Source organism: Paroedura picta, chromosome 7 (assembly GCF_049243985.1).
Source record: "Paroedura picta isolate Pp20150507F chromosome 7, Ppicta_v3.0, whole genome shotgun sequence".
Classification (NCBI taxonomy): Eukaryota; Metazoa; Chordata; class Lepidosauria; order Squamata; family Gekkonidae; genus Paroedura; species Paroedura picta.
Window position 1 is genome coordinate 11,407,411 of NC_135375.1, and position 22,034 is coordinate 11,429,444.

Consider the following 22,034-nt stretch of genomic DNA (forward strand, 5'->3'; position numbering starts at 1 on the left):
TTAGGGATTCTTAGGATACTCTTGTTCCCCCTCTGTGCTGTTGGTCATTTAAGCAAACTTGTTTCTCCATTTGGTCCATCTATCCCAGCATCCCGTCTCACACAGTGGTCGACCGGTTCCTCCAGATAGCCAACAACAGGGCATAGAGACTGAGGCCTTCACTAGAACGTAAGAGCACTGCTGGATCAAACTAGTGATCCATCTAACCCAACATCCTGTCTCATGCAGTGGCCAACCAATTCCTCTGGAGGGCCAACAACAGGGCACAGAGACTGAGGCCTTCATAAGAACATCAGAAGACCCCTTCTGGAGCAGACTAATGGTCCATCTAGCCCAGCATCCCATCTCACACAGCTGTCAATCAGTTCCTCTGGGTGGCCAACAACCGGGCACAGAGGCCGAGGCCTTCATTAGAACATAAGAGCCCTGCTGGCTCAGACCAGTGGTCCATCTAGCCCAGCATCCTATCTCACACAGTGGCCAACCAGTTCCTCTGGATGGCCAACAATAAGGCATAGAGACCAAGGGTTCCAGAAGAACATAAGAAGAGTCCTACTGGATCAAACCAGGAGTCCAACACAGTGGCCAACTAGTTCTTCTGGATAGCCAGTAACAGGACATAGAGGCGAGACCTTTGTAAAAACACAAGTAGAGCCCTGTGGGATCAGACCAGTGGCCCATCCAGTCCAGGATCACATTTTACACTGTGGCCAGCCAATTCTTCTGGAGGACCAACAACAGACCATAGAGGCCGAGGCCTTCCCCTGATGTTGCCTCTTGACAATTCAGCCGGCTACTGCCTCTGAATGTGGAGGTTTCCCTCACCCACAATGGCCACCCCCTCCAGGCCCATCATTGGCCCTTTGGGGACAGAGGAAGGCAGGTCGACATGACTCAATATGGTCAATATCACCCAATAAATGTTTAACAAAAAAATTAATTAACTCCCACCCATCCGGAAACCCTTCTGGGGCTGTCACGAAGGCCTGATCGAAACCCCCAAATAAATCAATAAATCAATGAATCAATGAATCGATGAATCGATGAATCGATGAATCGATGAATCGATGAATCAATGAATCAATATAAATAAAATAAATCCACTGGCCGAAGGGCTGCAGGGCGAGGCCAAACACCTTTGGGGAACTCACTCTGCATCAGCAGCCGGAGGAAAGTGCTGTAGTGGTCGGGGAACTGGTAGCGGAGGAGGCAGGCCCAGTGCTTGCAGAAGAGATGGTAAGGCATTGAGACTTCCTCCTCGGGTTCGAAGCCGCAGGTCTTGAGCGCCAGGTGGATGGACTCCAGGAGCCGGGTGCGCTCGGAGAGGGCGGGCCTCGAGCTCTGCAACCACTGCGGGAGATCGAACTAGAGGAAGAAGATGGCGTGATTGCACGAGGGGGGCATGGACACGCATTTATTGGCAGTAACCACGGCCCAGTGCTGTGGCCACAAGGGGGAGTGCTGAGAGCCCCTCTTGCCTTGGTGAGCAGCATGAAGACGACGTCGCTGTTCTCCCCGCAGAGGAAAGAGACCACTTGCTCGTAGAGGCCCACAAACTCCTCCGGGGAGGCAACAGGAGTGAAGTAAGGCGAGAGGAGGGTGCAGAGCCTCCGGTTCTTCAGGATGGTCTGCAGCAGGGGCCGGCATTCCGATTCCGTTCCTGCCACGAAGACCTGGAAAGGAACATGAGGGAGAGAGCATCTCATTGGGCAAAAGCACTGCTCGCCTCCCCCCCCCCTCCATGGTTCTGCTGGGCCTTCCCATTCCCTTGCCAGAGTCCATATGTGTTTGAAGTGGTGAGAGCTCCCCCTCACTGGTGGTCTTCAAGCAGCAGCTGGAGAGATATTTTTTCATGGATGACTGAGGCTGATCCTGCATTGAGCAGGGGGTTGGGCTAGATGGCCTGTACGGCCCCTTCCAACTCTATGGTTCTATGATTAGATGGCCTGAGTGGCCCCTTCCAACTCTATGATTCTATAACAGCCTGAGTGACTCCTTCCAATTCTATGGTTCTATGATTAGATGGCCTGAGTGGCCCCTTCCAACTCGATGGTTTTGTGATTCTATGACTGGATGGCCTGTACAGCCCTTTCCAACTCTATGAATCTTTGAAAAGCTATGCAGCAGACATCTGCTACAAGAGAGGGCCGGTCTACACAACCTCCCTCTTATTGAAGGGTTTGTCCTCATAGTCCCTGTGGCGTGAGATGCTCAGCAGTCCTACTCACCTGGAGCTACGTTCTCTGTGAGATGCTGGCCTGAAACCAGTGGATTTACCCTAGCGGATTAGGACTTAGTGGCAATGGCCTCTGCCTCTTTAGGGGTTTCAGAAAACATAAAGGGGGATGGGGAAGGAGGAGGAGAAAAAAACAAGAAATAGCAGGAAGGGGAACATGACAGCAGAACAGAGATGAATGGAACCAGGAGATTAGACAGGATCAGGGAGATCTGTCCACCATGGCACCTAAAGGGAACTGTTAAATTTGGAGGCAGTAAACCTCTGAATACTAGTGCCAGGAAGCGACATCAGGGGAAGGCCTCTGGGTTGGCCAAGGTTTGAGACATGATGCTTGACAAGGTTGGACCACTCGTCTGACCCAGCAGGACTGTTTTTATGTTCTCACAAAGGTCTCAGCCTCTGTGCCCTGTTGTTGGCCCTGCAGAAGAACTGGTTGGCCCCTGTGTGAGGCAGGATGCTGGACTAGAAGGACCACTGGCCTGATCCAGCAGGGCTCCTCTTATGTTCTTGCGAAGGCCTAGTGATTCGTCTACATCAGTGGTCCACCTAGTCCAACATCCCAACCAGCTCCCCTGGAGGGCCAACAACAGGGCACAGAGGCTGAGGCCTTCATAAGAACATCAGGAGAGGCCTGCAGGAACAGACCTGCGGTCCATATAGTCCAACATCATGTCTCACACAGCAGCCAACCAATTCCTCTGCACAGCCAACAGCAGGGCACAGAGATCGAGGCTTCCATAAGAGCTCTGCTGGATCAGACCAGGGGTCCATCTAGTCAGGCATACAGTCCAGCCAGTTCCTCTACAGGACCAACGACAGGGCAGAGAAGCCAAGGCCTTCATAAGAACCTCAGAAGAGCCCTGATGGATCAGACCAGAGGTCCATCTAGTCCAGCGTTCCATCTCACAATGTGGCCAACCAGTTCCTCTGGAGGGCCAACAACAGGGCAGAGAGGCTGAGGCCTTCGCCTGATGTTGCCTTCTGGCCCTTCAAACTGATAGATATATACACTCCCACCCCAAACCAACTTACTTGGCCAAGGATCTCGATGCAGGAGCTGAAGAACTGCCTTGTCGGTGGATGGCGCTGCGTATCGTCACTCACAAAGCCCACCACTGCAAAAAACAGACTGATCCCGACTCTCTGGATCCCTGGCACAGGCTGGATCTTGTAGAGATTGATTAAAGCTCTGTAGAAAAATGGCAGTGGGAGGGAGGGGAAGGAGACCTTTTTAAACACAGTCGAAAGCACGCTCAGTTTCCTTGAGTTAGCCCACAGAGAAAATGCAGTACAGTGCTGTGTAGAAAATTATACTTTTGGCTAAGCATCCGGAAGAAGTTCCTGACAGTTAGAGTGGTTCCTCAGTGGAACAGGCTTCCTCAGGAGGTGGTGGGTTCTCCCTCTATGGAAGTTTTTAAGCAGAGGCTGGAGAGCCATCTGACAGGTATGCTGATTCTGTGAACTTGGGCAGATGGTGAGTAGGTGGGCAGAAGGGAGTGTATTGGTGCTTAGCTCTTGTGGCCCTTTCTTGCATGCCCAGGGAAATGCCGATTGCCACTTTGGGGTTGGGAGGCAAATTTCCTCCAGGCCAAACTGGCCAGAAATTCTGGAAGGGGGTTTTTTTTGGGGGGGGGGGGATCATATGTGCATGAAACTGGAGTCACTGTGAGTGGGCAAGTGGATGTGAATTTCCTGCATTGTGTTGGGGTGTTGGACTAGATGACCCTGGAGTCCCCCTTTCAATTCCATGATTCTATGACATGAATAGAAGTGAGTCAGACAGGTTCAAGCTTTACCTACGGGATGCCAAAGGAATTGCCCTAACATGGACAATTGAGGCTAGTTTGATCTCGTCAGAAGCTAAGCAGGGTTGGGCCTGTTCGGTATTTGGATGGGAGGCCACCAGGCAAGACCCAGACTGTGACACAGAGGCAGGCAATGGCAAACCGTCTCCATATGTCCTTTGCCTTGAAAACCCTATGAGGTCATCATGAGTTGGCTACAACTAGATGGCAGAAAAAGGAGGGAGAGATTCATAGAATCATAGAAGAGTTGGAAGGGATCTCCTGGGTCATCTAGTCCAACCCCCTGCACTATGCCGGACACTCACAACCCTCTCGCTCATCCACTGTCACCTGCCACCCCCTTGAACCTTCACAGAATCAGCCTCTCCGTCAGATGGCTCTCCAGCCTCTGTTTAAAAATCTCCAAAAATGGAGAACCCACCACCTCCTGAGGAAGCCTGTTCCACTGAGGAACTGCTCTAACTGTCAAGAACTTCTTCCGGATTATAGCAGCCTATGAAAGGGCTCCAGAACACAAAACTAACAATAACTATTATTTGCTTCCTCCCAAGTTCTTATCATAATGCTTTTACTGATTTGTTGTCTATGCATTTAATTTTTAATTTTCTTTTTTAAGTCTTAACGTTTAATGTGTGCCGCCTCGGGGACCCTATATGGTGGAAAGGCAGAGTAGAAACATTTGAAAGGGATGAATACATTCTCCTTGCGCTTGAGCATTATTGCGGGGAAACACGTACGTGAATGCTTCCCTGCCACTGCAGCATTTTGTCCTGGAATGAGATTCCAGAATCTCCCCTAACCAGAACAGCTTGGGACAGGAGCAGGGAAGAGGACTGCCAACCTCCAGGGGGCACCTGGAGATCTCCCACCAGACGACTGAGAACAGTTTCCCTGGAGAAAAATGGCCTTATATCCTTCTGAGGTCACCTCTCTTCTCTAAACGCTGCCCTCCCCAGGTTCTACCCCTAAAATCACGTATTTCCCAACCTAGAGCTGGCAAATCTAGGCTTGGGGCATAGAAAGAACAATGCCAGGGACTCTGAGGCCTCTTGCTTAGAACTGCTGGATTCAAGCTGGGCCTTGAAATCCCCTATCACTCCCCTACAACCAGAAGCCCAAAAGGACAACTGAGGCAACGTCTTGCAGCGAACAGAGAAAGCAACGCCCAGAGACCTACGTGATGAAGTTCTCCAAGTGCACCGCAGCTTCCACGACGGCCAGAGAAGGGGGTTTTGTGGCCTCCGCCTGCAGCAGCTTCACTTCCTTCTTCAGGGCGTGGAGCTGCTGGCTGGTGGCTTCGTTTTTATACTTCCCTTCGAACTGGAGGGGAAAAGGAGATGATGGGTTACAAATGGAACCCAGGTGTTTCATCATCGGTCACAATAATCCAAGAAGAAAAATCTGTGGCTCGGCAATCCTGTATACATTACGATAAAGTTGACCTCAACCGCACTGAATGTATTTCAGTCTTTCAACTAGGATCCCGGACATGATCTAGTTTCGCAGGTCTTCCTCAGCTCGTTCATATTATAGGTGAATGCATACATTCAAAACGAGCACATGGTCTCTTAAACAGCAAGAAAACATCGCATTGCTGTCTGAGAGACTATGTGCTCATTCTGACTAGGTGCAGTCACATTTAATAGGAATGAGCTGAGGAAGACTTGCGAAACTGGATCATTATATCCGGGGTCCTAGTTGAAAGACTGAATCCATTTAGTGTGGGTGAAGTCAACTTTATTGGAATTCATATGTGCTTGTCTTCTTTGATGATTGCATTATACTGTGTGATTTCTTCCAGTAGCTTTGAGCTTCCTCAATTGCAGCATTTTCGATCTGCTTTTCCCAAGGCTACGTCCAAAAGGCATGGGGCCACTACTGAGTGGTAGACCCTGGCTTCTTACATACATAATAAGAACAACAGCATCGCTTGAGACCTAGAACGATTCTCTCTGTTTGGAGCTCAGACCCCTTACCTCACAGTTTCTCAGCCAAGATTTCGTGAAACTCTGTAGTTTCTTCATGGCTCTGGAACAGTTTCCTTAATGGGTGGGAGTTAATTAATTTTTAATATATATTTTTACATTTGTTAAACATTTATTGGCTGGTATTACCATAAAGGTTCATGTCAGCCCGCTCCCCTTCCCAAAATGGCCAATGATGGGCCTGGATGGGGTGGGAAGGGGAGGGGAGGGGCCCTGGGTGGGTGTGTACACAGCCATGCCTCTCTGTTCTGTAGGATTGTGCCACTTCGGGGGTTTCCCAAAGCTTGGAGAATGCTTCAGGGCTTTCTCAACAGTAAAAACGATGACCAAAAGAGAGAAAGAAAGGGAGGAAGACAGAAAGAGAGAGAGAGACAGAGACAGAGAGACAGACAGACAGAGACAGACAGACAGATTCAGGTGGGTCACCATGTTGGTATGAAGCAGCAGAACAAAATTGGAGTCCAGTGGCCCAACAAAGCTTTCTTCAAGGTAATACAGACAGACAAAATTCTTAGAAATTACCGGGGGAAGCTAAACCCGCCCAAGTGGGGCTGGGCAGTGGGGAGGGCTTCTATGGAGTACTGTGTGCAGTTCTGGAGGCCTCACTTCAAGAAGGATGTAGACAAAATTGAAAGGGTACAGAGGAGAGCGACGAAGATGATCTGGGGCCAAGGGACCAAGCCCTATGAAGATAGGTTGAGGGACTTGGGAATGTTCAGCCTGGAGAAAAGGAGGTTGAGAGGGGACATGATAGCCCTCTTTAAGTATTTGAAAGGTTGTCACTTGGAGGAGGGCAGGATGCTGTTTCTGTTGGCTGCAGAGGAGAGGACGCGCAGTAATGGGTTTAAACTTCAAGTACAACGATATAGGCTAGATATCAGGAAAGAAATGTTCACAGTCAGAGTCGTTCAGCAGTGGAATAGGCTGCCTACGGAGGTGGTGAGCTCCCCCTCACTGGCAGTCTTCAAGCAAAGGTTGGATACACACTTTTCTTGGATGCTTTAGGATGCTTAGGGCTGATCCTGCGTTGAGAAGGGGGTTGGACTAGATGGCCTCTATGGCCCCTTCCAACTCTATGATTCTAGGATTCTATGATTCTATTCTAACCTGAATTGTTACAAGCGCTGCTCCTTGGCACGGCTTCCCAGAGCTGCCCCGACACTCCAGGTGGAGGACCACTTGCTCTTCTCTGTTGGTGTAAAGCTTCGGCAAAGTGTCCAGGATCTCACTCCTAAAGGCAACTTGCTGGGATTCTCGGATCGCTGCGGCTCTGAAGGAGTTCAAAAAAAAAAGAAGAAGAAGAAGAAGAAGAAGAAGAAGGGATGCGTTTTTACCTGCACCCCAATTTGCAATCTCCTCCAACACTGGGAACCTCCCCAGCCGCTGAGCTCAGAGACTGGATGTGGCATCAAGGCCGCTGGCCAAACAAAGGGCTGCCCCTTACTTGGCATGGTGCTGCAAGATGCTGAGGTTGGCACGGACCAGCTCTTTGGCTTCGTTCAGATTCATTAAGCTGGAAGGCGAAATCACAGGGACGGGGGCTTTCATTGGCTGGAGCGGGAGAGAAGGCCGGGGCGCCTCGTATTTCTGCAAATTGCTGATGATTCTCTCCTTGGCTGAAAGAGAAGAGGAGTAGCTTCTTGTACCTCTGCTTTTCTCTGCCTCAAGGAGTCTCAAAGCGGCTTACAATCACCTTCCTTTTCCTCTCCTCACAATATGCACCTTGTAAGGCAGGTGAGGCTGAAAGAGTTCTGGGAGAACTGGGGAAGGCCCAAGGTCCCCCAGCAGGCCTCACGTGTCTCAAAGTGGCTTCCAATCGCCTTCCCTTCCTCTCCCCACCACAGGCACCTTGTGAGAAAGATGGGGCTGAGAGAGTCCTGGGAGAACAGGGACTGGCCCAAGGTCACCCAGCAGGCCTGGGTCTCAAAGCAGCCTCCCTTCCTCTCAGGGCCGAGACTGCTGTGAGAGAACTGGGATTGGCCCACTATTGCCCGGTGAGCTTCAAGTGGAAGAGGAGCGGGGAACTAAACCCAGTTCTCCGCATTGAGAGTCCACCATCCTGCATGCCCAGGCCATGCTCGAAAGAGTAAGGATTCGCCTCCGACACTACCTACACTGTAGATCAGGGGTAGTCGAACTGCGGCCCTCCAGATATCCATGGACTACAATTCCCATGAGCCCCTGCCAGCTTTTGCTGGCAGGGGCTCATGGGAATTGTAGTCCATGGACATCTGGAGGGCCGCAGTTCGACTACCCCTGCTGTAGATGAATATCTAAGAAACATTCAGTTAAGGAAACTGTTTTGAATCCTTTTTTTTTAAAGAAACCTCCCCCCCCCCACACACACACACATTTTAAGAACAGAGATGTTTTCCTCCGGCGTTCCGACAGGATGCACTCAAACGCTCCTCTCTCTTTTCTCCCCAAGCCTCAACCCCGTGCACTGAATGTTAAACGGCCCAGGAGACTGCCGATGACACTGCACACGAGGCAAGAACTCAGGGGTGATTGGGCAGCTTGACGTACTGGCAGCCGCTGCGGTCCCCAGTGGAGAGCCCCGCCTCCCCCTGAACTGCCACTGAGAGCTCCTGGCCTGCAGAGACGGACAAGGAGAAGCAGGTACAGGCCGCCAGAACACTGCTGGGCCTTCCACAGGGGTTGGCAGAAGCTGTGGGCTCTGAGAACTATCTGGAAGCATCTCACTGCCTGAAGCCTCTTCTTCTTTGGTCCAGCACGAGCTGCAGCACAAACACAGGCACCGGAATAGCCAGTGGGTCTGCTCTTCTTGTGTCATGGGTCCAGCCAGCTTGCAATGGGGTGTGTGTGTGTGTGTGTGTGTGTGTGCAATGATCCGCAATGCTGTGGCCAGGGGGGGGGGGGGATGCCCCTTGTGGTGGAATGGGGGTGGGGGGGGGTGGAGGAGGTTGTGAGCTCATTAACAGCCAGCTATGTTTCTTTCACTGTCTCCAGCCTTTTTAAGCAGAGGCTGGATCCCCATCTGACGGAGAGGCTGATTCTGTGAAGGCTCAAGGGGGTGGCAGGTGACTGTGGATGAGCGATAGGGTTGTGAGTGTCCTGCATAGTGCAGGGGGTTGGACTAGATGACCCAGGAGGTCCCTTCCAACTCTATGATTCTAAATTCCGTCTCAACATCCAGAAGACGTTCCTGGCTGTTAGAGTGGTTTCTCAGTGGATCAGGCTTCCTCGGGAGGTGGTGGGTTCTCCGTCTTTGGAGATTTTTAAGCAGAGGCTGGAGAGCCATCTGAGGGAGAGGCTGATTCTGTGAAGGCTCAAGGGCATGGCAGGTGACAGTGGATGAGCAAGAGTGTTGTGAGTGTCCTGCATAGTGCAGGGGGTTGGACTAGATGACCCAGGAGGTCCCTTCCAACTCTATTAGTCTATGCTTCTATTGAGATAAAAGTATCTTGCCTTTTGTGCTTCCTTTGACGGTAACAGGGAACAAGCGTTACGGGGAGAGAGTGCCCAAAGACCTGGGGAAAGGCAGCCGAACTGGGAGGGGGGCTGGACGTGAGTTTTGAAGAGGGAATCTTGACCTGGCCTGGCAGTTCTGTCGGACCTGGAGTAGGCCTTTAATCGATTACAAAGCCAATCAATTAAGCCTTCTTTGCTGCCACAAGGGTCAGATTACTGGGGAATTCGGGCAGGAGCCTCACACAATGCGGACAGAGACTTAAGGATTACGCTGAATGTGGCCAGGAAAGGAAGGCTCCTTTTTCATTGTTCCTGCTGGCTGGATCAAAGGAACGCGAAAGAAAGGCAAAGACCTTTGCCTGAGACCAGCATGGTGCCGTGGTTAAGAGCAGCGGTTGCTAATCTATGGAACTGGGTTTGATTCCCCATTCCTCCTTCACGTACAGCCAGCTGGGTGACCTTGGGCCAGTCCCAGTTCTCTCAGAGCTCTCCCAGCCCCAACTACCTGACAGGGTGCCTGTTGTGGGGAGAGGAAGGGAAGGCACGCACACACACAATGTCTCCTAGGCCTGAAAGTCACTCTGTGGGAGCAAACCCTTCCTCTGTCTCCAGCTTCTCAAACAGAAGACGTGGACAGAATCCAGAGGCACAACTGTTATCAAAGAATTAGCAATCGGTGTGTATGTGTGGGGGCGGGGAGGGGTTAGCCCAGTGGTTCTCAGCCTTCCTAATGCCACAACCCTTTAATAATGCCTTAACATTATGCAAGGGTTCTTTCACAGAAATTAAACCGAAACTGACCCATGGCATGAAGATCCATTGTTCATGATTGTATATAAATTGTTCCCCCCCCCCTGGGGTTTCTCAGTTCAGTTCTGCCCTTTGTCCCACCATGCCGAACTCGCTCTTTTCCGCTGCTCCAGACAAACAAACACTGTATCTGAATCTACCCCGCAAGGCTGTTGTGTGGATGGCCCCCCTCCCCCCGGCTAAGCTGCTTGCCCTGCCGTGACCCCTGTGAAAGGGTCATTCGACCCCCAAAGGGGTCCCTGACCCCCAGGTTGAGAACCACTGGGTTAGATGCTCAACCCAAACTCCCAGGGATGCTAATATCCCAAAAAGGGAGCACCCATAACAGAAGCTTTCCCCCTGCAAGTTCCAAGCACATCCCAGAGGAATCAGAAAGATATCTTTGAACGTGTGACATACCCGATAAAGGGTTAGTGAAGTCCATTTGCGCTGACAAGGTGCTTGGAGATGCATGCGATTCCACCCTGACCTGAAGCCAGAAGTCTATCGCCTCTTCGAATTCATGTTGTATGCGTTCCACGTTGACAAATTCCAGCCACAAATCCTAAAACACAACAGAGAACAAAAGGTGGATGAGCCAAGTTTTATGGATAGCGACGGCGACTGATTTGATTGAGTCAGGTATCTGAAGAAGCGAGCAGTTAGCCCAATAAAGTTCCTCCCCTGAACCAAATTTGGTTAGTCTTGAAGCTGCTACTGGACTCTTAACCTTTTCTACTGCTTTAGATTCCTAAAGTGCAGAAATCGCAAGGGGTGTGCCACCCAGCCTGTCCACTGGGCAGGAGGACATGGTGTGTGAGCTATGAGCCAAATCCCTTTTTCCAAACATCTCCTGCACTTCATCTTGAAGACAAAACCAGGTGGATTTTTTTTTCTCTTTATAAGTTCCAATAGCATCAAAGCCTTATTTCAATTAGATTCAAATGGGTCGCCGTGTTGGTCCGAAGTGGCACGATAAAATCAGAGTCCAGTAGCACCTTTAAGACCAACAAAGATTTTATTGCAATCGGTTTTACTTCCCTTGAAATGCCCTGGGTTCGATGCACACTGAGCACCCGTGACAAACAACGACCTCATACGTGTGTGCAGACCGTTAGTCATTGCATTGTTAAATAATTACACAGCATTTAATCGTTAATTCTGATGATTAAGAATGGCCATTTGAAACGGTCAGTCGGGCCACCTCACCTGTTGGTTCTGCATGATTTTGGCCAGCCTGTGAGCATCGTATTGCTTTGGTAAGGAGGGGATGTACGTGTCCCCTTTCTGAAAGCTCTCTTCATCCAGCCACAGAACGCACACGTTGAAAAGCCTGCGAGCAAAACGAGAAAGCAAGATGACATGCACGGGCCTGAAAGCGTTTCTCCCTTGCTGCATGCGTGTCCACCCACAGTGGTCACCCCTCCCCCCCCCGCCCCCCAGCGTTCTTCCTAAGGCCATAAGATCTGCAAATCCGGCAGTCACAGATTTGCAGCTTTTCTCAACTTTTTTACCTTTGAGCAATCCCTGGAACATTCTTCAGGCTTTGAGAAGTCCCAGAAGTGGTGCAATCGTGCTGAATATGGTTGGGAAGCATACCTGCGGACATTCATTACCTGACAAGCTCCTTGTGCAGCTCCGGGGAGGTCAGGTGATCGGGCTTCCTACATCCTTTGTCGGTCGAACTTTCACTGCCCTCTTCTGGGCTCTTGGGCCGGAGAGCTTTGCTGGCTGCGTGGTGGAAGTCGGCCGCCTCTATCAGCCGCTGCTTCAGGTCGCTCAAGAGGCTGAGGTGAGCGGGACTTTGGAAGAACCTTTTCCCAATGCAGCCGTCTACGGGTAGCCTTAAAAACAGAATCCTGGTCATTTACGAGCGACGCTTAGGGCTTCGTCAACGCAAGCCGCTCAAAATGGAGCGCTGCTCTTCTGCCTATTATTATTATTATTATATTTGTTTCCCGCCACTCCCTTATGGCTCGTGGCGGGTTACAGCATCCTAAAATCCCCATTAAAAGACAACAATAACATTACCAACATTACCGACATGGCGGAGATCGGCAACTCAACTTCCCCCCCTCCCACTACTGGCGGGTGGAGAGGAGGTCCTGATGATGTATACTTCAGGTCCCAAATCCCGGGGGGGGGGGGGGGGGGCGTAGGTCTATATTATCAGCCCCGACCTCAACCATAGACCTGGCGGAAGAGCTCCGTCTTGCAGGCCCTGCGGAACGTTGAAAGATCCCGCAGGGTCCGCAGCTCTCCCGGGAGCTCATTCCACCAGGTCGGGGGCCAGGACTGAAAAGGCCCTGGCCCTGGTCGAGGCCAGGCGTGCTTCTGTAGGGCCGGGAACGACCAGCAGATTTTCTCCCACAGAGCGCAAAGTGATGGATGGATCACTGCATGGATCACTGTGGCTAAGTGTTCGGGGGACAGTAGCCGGGCCAGCCGCAGTTGGAAGAACGCCTGGGTTTTGAAGCAGAACACCACTTCTCCGGGGTTGGTACGGGAAAAATGCCTGGCAAAGTGAGCAAAACTGGGAGAGGAACAGCCCGGACTAGCTGAGTGAGCAAAAGAGGATGCGAACCTCAAATTGCACTGGGTGGGAAAACTTATTCATGACTCATTTTTGGAAAGAAGTAGAAGAACAAGAGTTAGTTTTTATACCCCGCTTGTCTCTACCAGGAGGAGTCTCAAAGCAGCTTACAGTCGCCTTCCCTTCGACTTCATACAACAGACCACTCTGTGAGGTAGGTGGGACTGAGAGAGCTCTGAGAGAAACTGTGAGAACGGCACTATCATGACTGTGACAAGCCCAAGGCCCCCTCCTAGGACAGTGGTATGAGTGACAGTTTGCGACATCTGCACCCTCGTCCCTCCCATCCCTCTATGAGATGTTCGGGGGGGACTGAGAATAGCGAGGGTTTTTTTTCCCCGCATCTTCTTCTTTTTGGTTTTTGGATAATGCTTGTGTCTTTTATGTCTGGAGTTTTATGGGGTTTATATCAGACGTGACGGGGAATGAATGAATGAATGAATGAGTGAGTGAATGAATGAATGAATGAATGAATGAATGAATGAATGAATGAATGAATGAATGAATGGAGGTCACCCGGCAGGCTGCATGTAGAGGAGCTGCATGCGGAGGAGCAGGGAATCAAACCTGGTTGGCCAGATTAGAAACGGCTGCTCTTAAGCACTACACCAAGCTGGCTCTCTGAATCAGACCGAGACCCCTCAAGGTCCAAGTGGCCTTCTCCAGTACTGGCTTCCCAGAGTCTCTGGCAGAGGTCTTTTGCCTCACCTCCGATCCGACCCTTGATCTGGAAATATTTATGTATGTATACTTGAATTTCTAGACCACCCCTCCCCATGGGCTCAGGGGAGGTTTACAACAATAAATTCAATGTTTAAAAGCACAGCATTATAAAACACAGTGAAATTATCAAGGTGTTCTGCCATTTTACCAACCGCCACTGTCTGGAAGGCAATTTGACATTGTTACAGTGGTGGAATATCCCATGCGGGAGGGGGGGGGGACCCAGAGCAGGAGGAATACAAGAGGAAAGGAGGGAGAGCCACATATTTCTGAGTCACCCTGGGCTCAATCAGAGGCTCGGTTGAAGAGCGCTGTTTTACAAGCCCTGTGGAACTTGGACAGCTCCTTCAGGGCCCAGATCTCCACCGGTAGTTTATTCCACCTGGCATGAGAGAAGGCTGAGAAGGCCCCAGCTCTGCTTGAGGCCAGTTTGATCTCTCTGGGGCAGGGGTCACCAGCAAGGTGGTGTTTGCAGAGCATCATGCTCTTCAGGGAACACACTGGAGATGCTGGGGACTGAGTCTGCAACCTGCTATAGAATCATAGAATCATAGAGTTGGAAGGGGCCATACAGGCCATCTAGTCCAACCCCCTGCTCAATGCATGATCAGCCCTAAGCATCCTAAAGCACCAAGTATTGGCTGTAACTCAGCCTGTCTCAACTTGTTTACCATTGAGAAAGCCTGAAACATTCTTCAGGCTTCGAGAAACCCCAGAAGTGGCACAATCATGCAGAATATGGTTAGGAAACATAGCTGTGGACACGCCCACCTGGGGCCCCTCCCCTTCCCCTCCAGGCCCAGCATTTGCCATTGCAGGGGGGGAGGGTTGTTTGATATAACCCATATATGTTCATATCAACACCCACCCATTTGGGAAATCCTTCCAGGGCCGTCAAGGAACCCCTGGGCTTCGTGAAACCCTGCTTGAGAAAGCATGCTCTAACCACAGCCCAAGTCGTCATCTCTTAATATATGCAAATTCAGGAGCTGTTCCATGGCCTGGCATCGGTCAACAAAGATTTCAGTGATTTCCTAACCCGCCTTGGGAGTTGCCAGCATGCGGGCAGAGCCCACCGATGTCGAACTCACCCGTACTGCGGCCCTGGGCGATGGAGGTAGAGGAGGAAGAACTTCTGCCAGATGAGGGGCAGGAGGGGGTGGTCCTCGGGCGTGGTCAGGGCCTGCTGTGCCCAGCGATAGATCAGGAGCCGCTGAAGAGAGGGCACGATGGGCAGCTTCAGCTGGGCCTGAGCTTTCTGGAAACGGGAGACCAAGTCTGTTACGAGCGGGGAGCTGTGCTGAGCAGCCACAGGAAAACGAGGAAAAGCTCCCTTAGAGATCCCTGAGCCCTTATATCTCCATCGGAAGGTGGGAGGGGGCGTTGCAAGGAAGAGAGCCACGATACAGAGGGACGAAGCAAAGCGTAGAGCCCTGAGCTAATCACGGTGATTGTCTTGCACCTTTGCAGGCTGGCTACCTTTCCATCTTCACCCTGAGATATAAGTACCAATGATCTCCATTCCTACTTGTACGTGACGAAGGGAGCTCTGACTCTTGAAAGTTCACATTCCCCAAATTCTGTCATATCACCTTAACAAAGCGGCTTTGCTTTTTTTTTTTCCCTTAGAAGGAAGAAGCAAAGTTGGGTTTCATACTCTGCCTTTGATGACCCAAGAGTCCCAAAGCAGCTTATGATAGCCTACCCTTCCTCTCCCCGCAATAGACAACATGTAAGGTAGGTGGAGCTGAGAAAGCTTTGAGAAAACTGAGTTGAAGGCCATACGGCAGGCTTTGTGTGTCTCAAAGTAGCTTACAAACTCCTTCCCTTTCTCTCCCCATAACAGGCACCTTGTGTGGAGGGAGGGGCTGAGAGAGCTCTGAGAGAACTGTGACTGGCCCAAGGTCACTCAGCAGAGCTCATGGGTCTCTAAGTAGCTTACAACTTTTGGCTGATCCTGCGTTGAGCAGGGGGTTGGACTAGATGGCCTGTATGGCCCCTTCCAACTCTATGATTCTACAACCTCCTTTCAGGCACCTTGTGAGGCAGATGGGGCTGAAAGCGATCTGAGAGAACTGGGACTGGACCAAGGTCACCCAGCAGGGCTCATATCTCTCAAAGTAGCTTACAAACTCCTACCCTTCCTCTCCCCTCAACAGGCACCTTGTGAGGCAGGTGGGGCTGAGACAGTTTTGGAAGAACTGGGACAGACTCAAGGTCACCCAGCAGGCCTCATGTGTCTCAAAGCGGCTTACAAATTCCTTACTTTCCTCTCCCAACAGGTGTTTCATGAGGCAGGTTGGGCTGAGAGAGCGCTGAGAGAACTGGGGTTGCCCAAAAGTCACCCAGCAGACCTCATGTGTCTCAAAGCGGCTTGCAATCTCCCTTCCCTTCCTCTCCCCACAGCAGATACCTTGTAGGGCAGGTGGGGCTAAGAGAGTTCTGAGAGAACTGGGACTGGCCCAAGGTCACTCAGCAGGCCTCATGAGGAGCAGTGGGAAATTAAATCCCGTGCTCCAGCTTAGAGGCTGCTGCTCTTCACTGCTACCCCCCTGCTGGCACTACACCAAGGAGATAGACTCATTTATTTATTTATTACCTTTAGAGCCTGATCAGGAGTCAACGAGTTGATGACTAATTCCTTCTCCACAACTCTACGGAGCTGCGAATCCTCTTCAAAGATGGATTCCATATTCAGAACGGTCCACGCAAACCAAACCTATTGAAGCAAGAAGGAGGGAGTGGGGAAGGATCCAACCCTTTTCAAAAAGCTGCAATTATGGCCCTCCCAATCAGATACTGGAGCTCTGAGAGAACTGTGACTGGCCCAAGGTCACCTAGCACGCCTCATGTCTCAAAGTAGCTTTCAAGACCTTCCCTTCCTCTCCCCACAACAGACACCTTGTGAGGGAGGTGAGGCTGAGAGAGCCCTGAGATTCCTGCTCAGTCAGAACACCACCATCAGAGCTGTGAGGTGCTGAGGTCACCCAGCTGGCTGCATGGGGAGGAGCAGGGAATCAGGGAGCATTTATTGTCTTAATTTTTAAAAAATTGTATTTTAAACTGATTTTGTTCTAAACTGGGCCAACCCTTTCCAAAAACAGGAGCAATATATAAATGTAATTATAAATAACTGAGTTATTTGTTTGACGTAACCCCCCCTGAGCCTTCAGGGAGGGTGATATATAAATATAATAAATAAATACTGAATGCTTGAAATAAATTATATTCAAATAAATTAAAACGACAACAAAAAGTTATTCCGCAGACCAAAGACCTGGCAGCTTTTTCTCCGAATTGTTGCTGAGAGCTAAATTCTTCACAGCATCTCTCCCCGGGTGACTTTCTTTTGTTTAATAATTTTCCCCCTTATTGTTTTAAATTCAACAGGAGGCATTTTAAAAAAAGAAACAAGGAAAGACAAGTAGCAACCACCAAGACCGCTCTAGCAAATCAACTCTATGGCACCATCCTACCTGCGTGGAGTTGGCATTTCCCTCGATGAAAGAAGGTGTAACATTTCCTGCCACAATCCAGCTGACTAAGGAAGACAGCAGCCCTTTATCACAGTGGTAGCCCAAGGCATTCTGGGAGTTTTTGATAAGGAGAGAGATAGACAGAGAGAAACAGAGAGAGAGAGAGAGAGGACAGATCAGAAAAGACTGTGTTTCTTACAGACCATCAATAAAGGATACACTCTACTGCAGGCTTTTTTAGCCAGTGTATCCTAAACCCCTAGGGTTTCTTGACGACCCTGGAAGGGTTTCCCAAATAAGTTGGACTTACATTTTGAACATATTTTTAAAATTTGTTAAACATTTATCGCGTGATATGACCATATGTAGTCATGTCAAGCTACCAGCCCCTCCCACAATGGCCAATGATGGGGCTGGAAGGGGTGGGAAGGGAGAGGACTAGGGTGTCCACAGCTCTGCTTCCCAACCATATTTTGTACGATCACACCACTTCTGGGGTTTCTCGAAGTCTGACAAAATTGAGAAAGCCTGGTCTATGGGTTGAAAGTCATTCAGAAGAAGAAGAAGAAGAGTTTGTTCTTATATGCCGCTTTTCCCTACCTGAAAGAGGCTCAAAGCGGCTTACAGTCGCCTTCCCATTCCTCTCCCCACAACAGACACCCTGTGGGATGGGTGAGGCTGAGAGAGCCCTGATATCACTGCCCAGTCAGAACAGTTTTATCAGTGCCGTGCCGAGCCCAAGGTCACCCAGCTGGTTGCTTGTGGGGGAGTGCAGAATCAAACCTGGCATGCCAGATTAGAAGTCCGCACTCCTTACCACTACACCAAACTGGTTCTCCAGTTTCAGAAAGACTTTAATCACAATGTGAAGCCAGAACTGGAAATTCCACACATGAATATCAACAAATGCCTTTTGAAGCAATCCAGAGAGTATTTCCATGTCCTTGAGGGGAGGAGAGGAGGGGAAAGGGTGGCGCCCCCTTACCTTGTGCTGCTGATACAGCAGTTTCTGGACGCAGTCCTCCTGGTTAAACTGAAAAGCCGCCTGGCAGAGATGATCCATCAGGCACAGCGTGGCTCTCTCCTTGTGCCAGGATGGCTGGCTTACGAGGGCCTGGACCCAGAACTCCAGGACGGCTGCCAGCCCCACTCCACTGGGGTGGCTGCTGACGAAGACGTGATTCTGTCAAGGCAAGCCAGAGGGGTGACTCATTAGTGGACTGAGAGTGGGAGGAGAGCCCTGCCAGCGTCCGGTCAGGGGTCGCATACTTCCAGCATCCTGTCTCCAAGTAATGCTAATGGTGGGGATGCAAGTGGGCATAAAAGAATTCGGCATACAATGAAACAGAAGAGCAGGAGGCTTAGAGCAGGTGGAAGGAAGAACTTAAGGGCCTGGGACCAGTTGTTAAAGTTCCTTTTAATTGCTTTAAATTGTTGTTGTTGTTAGGTGCGAGGTCGTGTCCTACCCATCGCGACCCCATGGACAATGATCCTCCAGGCCTTCCTGTCCTCTACCATTCCCCAGAGTCCATTTAAATTTGCAACAACTGCTTCAGTGGCTCCATCCAGCCACCTCATTCTCTGTCGTACACTTCAAGGATCGCTGCCAAGACGTGGTGAAGGGTCTTACGTAGCTCAGTGAAGCTATGAGCTATGCCGTGCAGGGCCACCCAAGATGGACAGGTCATAGCTGAGAGCTCTGCCAAAAGGTGATCCACTGGAGAAGGAAATGGCAAACCACTCCAGTATCTTTGCCGTGAAAACTCTATGGACAGGTCCAAAATGCTTTAAATTATTTAATTTTGCCTGTTTTTATAAAATGTTGGACACAGCCCAGAATCAAGCTACTGAGAATAAATAAATACATCTGCTGACCAAATTTGGCCACGACAGAAAATCCTGATCACCTGACCTGCCCCAAGCTCTAAAGTACTCCCCCCCCCCCATGAAGGATCATGCATACTTTAGGTGCCTCACCTGGATCATGCTGTTCAGCAGCTTAATGTTTTCTCCATAGTTCGTCCCTGTCAAGTGCTGGGCCACTGTGCGGGTGACCTGCTGGGTCATCCCTTGGGGACTGCCACTGTCGAGCTGAAGAAACTGGTGGAGGTATGACAAGAACCTAGAAGAACCACAGACCGAGAGCTATGAAAATCAACACAACCCAGACCCCTACGAAGGCTCTGACTCACTGTCAATTAAATTACGGGGGATCATTTTAGAGCATCAAGCAAAGACCAATTGCCTGGGGGAACTGCTAGCTGGAGAGGTGGGAGTTCAAGAGTTACAACAGAGAGATTTGTTTGGCTGAAGGAGCAAACAAGATCCCCCTCCTGGTATTTATGGCTGGCTTGGCCAAATTAGAGGATTTCTTCCTTCACAAAGTAGCTAACACAGGAGATTTCTCTCCAGGTAGAGCCTCTGGAAAGATCCAAATCCTATTTCTAGAACTCTTTTCCCCAAGTAATGCGCCCACGTTCTCCCTAAGGTCAATAAAGCTCCTTCTGGTCATGGAACAGCCAGACCTTGGATACAGCTCTGACTGCTCTGATGAAGGACAGCAGGATTCTGTGCCCAGCTGCCACCAGACACAAACACCTGAGCAACAAAAATCACAGGAGGCTATGAAGTGCCTGTCTCATCCCGCCCCCTGCCCCTGAAGCTGACAGTTCAGGGTCAGCCAGATGCCCTGTCTCCTCTAGGATCCCGAGGTCTGCAAGACCATCAGCACAAGGTTGGAGGAGATTTAGTTTTCACACAGCTCAGAACACTGCAGAGATCAGCACCCACAACCAGTTGTGGAGAAGGTATGAAGCAGCTGTCAAAGGAGTGACACAGGGACCGAAGCACGTAAAAGGAAGTCAGAAAAGCCCTCCAGCATAGCTTAAACACATTCCCTTAGAGCAGGGGTAGTCAAACTGCGGCCCTCCAGATGTCCATGGACTACAATTCCCAGCATTCGCTGGCAGGGGCTTCAGGGAATTGTAGTCCATGAACATCTGGAGGGCCGCAGTTTGACTACCCCTGCCTTAGAGACTCACTTGTTACTGCTGTATCAAACTTGCTTTTGGCAAACTGACCTTGTACGCTTTACAGACTCTGCTAATTAAACTCTGCCTCTGATAACCAGCTCCGTTATCTGTCTCCGTTCCCCTACATGTCTTAGCACCAGCCTGAAAACTACCTTCACATTCTGGCTGTGAAGTTAAAATAGGATCGATGCTACATATAGGCATGGATTGAGCACAGGAAGCAGCCTTGTACCGAGTCAGACGCTTGGGTCATCAAAATCTGTACGGCCTGCTCTAACCGGCAGCCGCTCTCTGGCCTCTTGGCCTTTCACATCACCTACTGATACTACTTTTAACCGGAGGTGCCAGGAACTGAACCTGGGACCTTCTGCATGCTGAGCGGATGCTTTTCCACTGAGCCACAGCCCCTCCCATATCCCGGTCTCCTTTGAGGAAGGGCAGGATAGAAGCATGATATGGACAGAGTTCAGCCTGACCTTGGTAACATGCGAATCATAGTGGGGGAGGTTTAGAATCTGCTGGCTTACTGTTCGTTCTTCAGCAGGTAAAACTGGCAGGGATAGAACAGCGGCAAGACTTTATCCAGCACGTGGACGACGGTTCTCAGGTGTCGCGACTGCACCAGAATGCCCAGCAGAGGGACCCCTTCGGCACAGAACTTTTCGATGCTGTTCGGGGGGGGGGGGATAAAGGAATGCATTTGACGAATCAGGCAAAATAATAAAGCATTACGATGTTCGGTCATCAGTTATCCAGCTCAGTTTAAGGTTATTACAATTAGAGACAGGTGATTCAGGTTGGGTAAACCCGAAAATACTCAAATCAATGCCGATATGAGTATTTTTTGGGTTTGTCCAAGTTGAACAGGAGATTGATTTGGCCGATTGAAGATCAGAAAGATCACCAAACAGCGGGCTCTTTAAATGCCTCTCCTCAGACTCCTACCGGCTGTGCAAAACTCACACTCCACAGCCTTGAAGGAGTCTGCAGGGAGACATTTAAAGACCCCACCAAACAGCTGATCTTCAGGCTCTCTATCTCTGCCCCTAGGAAGGAGCCAGGTAGATGTAGAGGCGAGCTGGATGACTTTGCCAGGATTAAGCTCCAAACGTCGATAGATGAGATGCTCTCAGAATCCTGGAAGCCTATGGGAGAGAAACTTTCTCATCACTTACCTGTGGCCCAGCGTCGTCATGGCCAGCGCCAGGTAGCAGCCAATGGGAAGGCCTGTTCTGACGGCCTTCAGCAGCGGGTGCAGCGTGGGCGATTCCGCCAGCTCCAGCACCGTCCGGGAGACGGGAGCCAAAGGCCAGCCTTGCAGCATGCTATGATCGTTGGTGTGCAGTTTTAACCTCAGCACCAGCCCCCACGCCCATTGGTTGAAGGAGGTTTCTGGCGTCTCTCCGTACCGAACGATGCTGGCCAGGTAGGAGACCTGGAAGGAGAAAAGCTTGGTGGGATCACAGTTCCTTACAGTTGGCCGGGATTGCAGCTAACACTGCAAAAACTGCCACTGACTGGAAACTTTCAAGGCTTGCCCTTATACTCGAACTCAACCAGAGACCAGGGCCCATTCTGCACACAATGGATAATGCACTTTCAATGCACTTTTGAAGGAGATTAGCCTGTTGTGCACAGGAAAAACCAGCCACAAAAGCAGCTGAAAAGTGCATTATTCAATGTGTGCAGAATCGGCCCAGGGAAGACGTCCCGAACGTGGTGCCCACAATGTGCTTTTCCAAATGGGGTGTGGCCAAGTGGTGCCTGGGCCCAGCAGTGTTTCTGTTTGACCTCTGAAGACTTGACTGCCTGAGTAGATTTTTTTTTAAGTTGGTTCGACAGGAACTGCTGCCAAAGTCATTGAAAGAATAAACAGATTAAATAAATACAAGGTTCTTCCCCATCGGACTGAAAGTAAGCTGTGTGCATACAAGGTGCTATTAAATAATGTGTTCCTTTT

At 50.4% G+C, this 22,034-nt stretch overlaps 1 protein-coding gene across 5 annotated transcripts in view; it reads right to left on the reverse strand.

Moving 5' to 3' along the window:
• The window catches only part of EPG5 (ectopic P-granules 5 autophagy tethering factor), a 69,473-nt gene that overhangs the window by 22,783 nt on the left and 24,656 nt on the right, over positions 1–22,034 (reverse strand). For all 5 annotated transcript variants that reach the window (XM_077346706.1, XM_077346704.1, XM_077346707.1 and 2 more), the window contains exons 16-31: positions 21,250–21,509; positions 20,602–20,742; positions 19,020–19,164; positions 18,028–18,225; positions 17,043–17,153; positions 16,166–16,285; positions 14,658–14,824; positions 11,867–12,094; positions 11,460–11,583; positions 10,671–10,815; positions 7,474–7,645; positions 7,137–7,299; positions 5,222–5,364; positions 3,272–3,428; positions 1,479–1,673; positions 1,152–1,365 (exon numbers count right to left, since the gene is read on the reverse strand). In XM_077346706.1, coding sequence (XP_077202821.1) covers positions 1,152–1,365; positions 1,479–1,673; positions 3,272–3,428; positions 5,222–5,364; positions 7,137–7,299; positions 7,474–7,645; positions 10,671–10,815; positions 11,460–11,583; positions 11,867–12,094; positions 14,658–14,824; positions 16,166–16,285; positions 17,043–17,153; positions 18,028–18,225; positions 19,020–19,164; positions 20,602–20,742; positions 21,250–21,509 — 2,683 coding nt within the window. The remainder of the gene's footprint in view (positions 1–1,151; positions 1,366–1,478; positions 1,674–3,271; positions 3,429–5,221; positions 5,365–7,136; positions 7,300–7,473; positions 7,646–10,670; positions 10,816–11,459; positions 11,584–11,866; positions 12,095–14,657; positions 14,825–16,165; positions 16,286–17,042; positions 17,154–18,027; positions 18,226–19,019; positions 19,165–20,601; positions 20,743–21,249; positions 21,510–22,034) is intronic.